The 2,595-nt window shown below is 34.8% G+C and overlaps 1 protein-coding gene across 1 annotated transcript in view; it reads right to left on the reverse strand.

The window, feature by feature from the left end:
- LOC110315694 (odorant-binding protein 1a-like) overlaps nucleotides 1-2,181 on the reverse strand; it is a gene marked incomplete at its 3' end in the record, with an annotated part of 3,872 nt that extends 1,691 nt beyond the window's left edge. The window contains exons 1-3 of the mRNA XM_021189692.1: nucleotides 2,131-2,181; nucleotides 1,571-1,710; nucleotides 603-676 (exon numbers count right to left, since the gene is read on the reverse strand). Coding sequence (XP_021045351.1) covers nucleotides 603-676; nucleotides 1,571-1,710; nucleotides 2,131-2,181 — 265 coding nt within the window. The remainder of the gene's footprint in view (nucleotides 1-602; nucleotides 677-1,570; nucleotides 1,711-2,130) is intronic.
- Between the last annotated feature and the right edge of the window lie 414 nt (nucleotides 2,182-2,595).

Genomic DNA, 2,595 nt, shown 5'->3' on the forward strand with positions numbered 1-2,595 from the left:
AGCTATTATTTTAGCAATTCTTACAAATATGAAGGAGAAATTCTGAAATCGTTAAACAGATTTTTCCCATAACTGCTTTTCAAAATTAAGTTTTTGATATACTAAATATTATAATCACTACTAAATATGAGAAAATAAATATTTAAAATAAAAGTGTAAACTAAATTTCCCTTACTCAAGGGCGACAGATCATGTTTGTAATGTAAGCACAGGGGAGCCAGAGACATGAAGTTTGCAAAGATGTTTGATGATATTGAGGCCTTCTAGAGAGAACCTGGTTTAGCAAATAAAACAGTGATGTAATTTATGACAGAAAAAACCACAGTAAAAATGATCTAGAAATGATTTATCTGTGGGAAAACTAATTGGAAAATATATTGTTAGAATTATTTACATCTTTAGGTTATAGTGGTCTTCTCCAAGTAAACCTGGGATGACTTAGAATTTATTTGGACTTAGTAGCATATCTGCGGGTATTGGGGAGATTAATAAATTTCCAAACAACCAGATCTACTCTTGATCTATGTATCTTTGGGCAGCTGATCAGCATGCACAACTATAATGCTTTGGTCATAGAGGGTGCTCCCACAACCTGTACTTACACTGAGTTTTGTAGGTCCTGCCATCTTCTTGCAAATACCCAGTGATTGTGGTCAATGAGCACTGTCCATTTTCACTAAAATGTTAAAGAGCAAACATATGGTTTGTTCTTTGCTACCATTGAATCCATATTAAAGACCTTCAAGTGTTAGAATGCATTTAAGAAAGTACTGTACAGAGACAGGAGCTAATTACTTATGTTTACCTCAGTTTTTCCTAATTCTTGTTTAGAAATTGTCATACTGTTTGCAATCATATAGTAGCCTTTCATTATTTGTGCCATTTTTTCCCATAGTGTGAAGGTTCTGATGATATCCTTATACAAACTTCAATAGCCACTGAGTATGATTTTCTGTACACAAATTCTCTTGTTTTAGTCCAGCCATAATATAGACACGTAAGCATGTATTTTAAGTGGTGTTATATGTAACCTAAAACTTACAGTTGTAGCTATTAGGCAGAAATGGTTCTAAGCATTTTCAATTCATATTGACTTAGGTATACCTGCATTGGACACAGTAACACAAATGTCGTACAGCACCTGTGAACATAGAGTTTCAGAAAACAGGAATTCCAAAACTATATTTATCTGACACATTTGTGGAAGAATTTTATGAAAACTCTAATTGAATAACACAGCATATAATGGCAATGACCTATGTGATCACACCCTTCACCTAACTACAAATGATTTCTTTAGAGGGGTCTGTATCTAACAGAGATGATAAAATTCAATGGCAGCCCTCCAACCACATTGATTACTCAGAATGTACTCATGAAATTAGAGACCTTGATTATCTCTCTGTGTGTTGTCCAGATATGCCCCATCATATCACATTATTATTACATTACTAAAAAATGGGATCATAGGCTTCATGACCAGAACCAAAATATTCCCCTGTAATTTACAGGATTGATGGTAAGAAATGAAAACAGACTTCTCAGTTTACATTCTTGATAATTTACTTACAGGACATAAAATGTGACTTTCATTTCCTTGCATCCATTTTCACAGGTAAGGCTACGACAATAGAGTCTCAGTTCTCCACCTCTCTCTATCTTGTCTACTCTATCAGCAGCGATAGCAACAGATTCCCATGCTCCTTCAAACTGTAGAGGAATAAAAATAACAAAGAAAACCATACAGACCATTAGAATACGAGTTGGTATTCACGTCTCTCCTCTCAATCCTTCATATTTTTAAAATTACTAGAAATATTCATCAATTCATTAGCTCTAGATAATGTTTCCAAGAGTGGAACAAAACTCAGAGCAATATGATGACTTGATTAAAGTAGAACCATGGACCTGAGTCCATGATGAGCATCTTTAATTCTCATATACTCTGCAAATCCAATCCCTTAGTTCACTAATTTCATCTCAGAGAACATCTGATTGGCAAAGTGTACCTGAATGGAAGTCAGAACGGTTATTTCATGGAGTTTCATGGATTAACTGAATGATAAATCACATTCATAGAATTATGCTACTGAGGAAGCTCATACATAAACATAGATCGCCTGCATTTACCTCAGCATGTGCCAGTCCAAATGCTAAAGCAAGCAGCAGAAATTTTACCATGATGGCACAAGCCTTTCTTTTCTACAGAAGCTCAAAGCAGATAAGCAGTTGTGAAGGATGAGGACTAACAGAGGCTTTTATACATTTAGTGAAAAGGAGGGACATAGAATCAACCAATGATTTCCTATCACAACAACCTAGTTCTTTTCAGTACTTCCTGCTGGGTCATGAAAAATGAAATATGAACTCATGTCCTTAAGGGAATAAGATTATCTTTCAGGTGATGACATGTTTTCATGATTAATTAAGCATTCCTGTTAGGATGAAAGGAGTATCTCTATGATAGTGTGTACAAGTAATGGTTTTGGCTCCAGAACTATAGCGGTGGGTAAATCTCACAATGCATATCAATATATCCTATATGATTCATTTCAACAATGTGACATGCCTTGTAAGATACTTTCTAAAATGTAG

The sequence above is a fragment of the Mus pahari genome, unplaced genomic scaffold, assembly GCF_900095145.1.
Source record: "Mus pahari unplaced genomic scaffold, PAHARI_EIJ_v1.1 scaffold_14567_1, whole genome shotgun sequence".
NCBI lineage: Eukaryota > Metazoa > Chordata > Mammalia > Rodentia > Muridae > Mus > Mus pahari.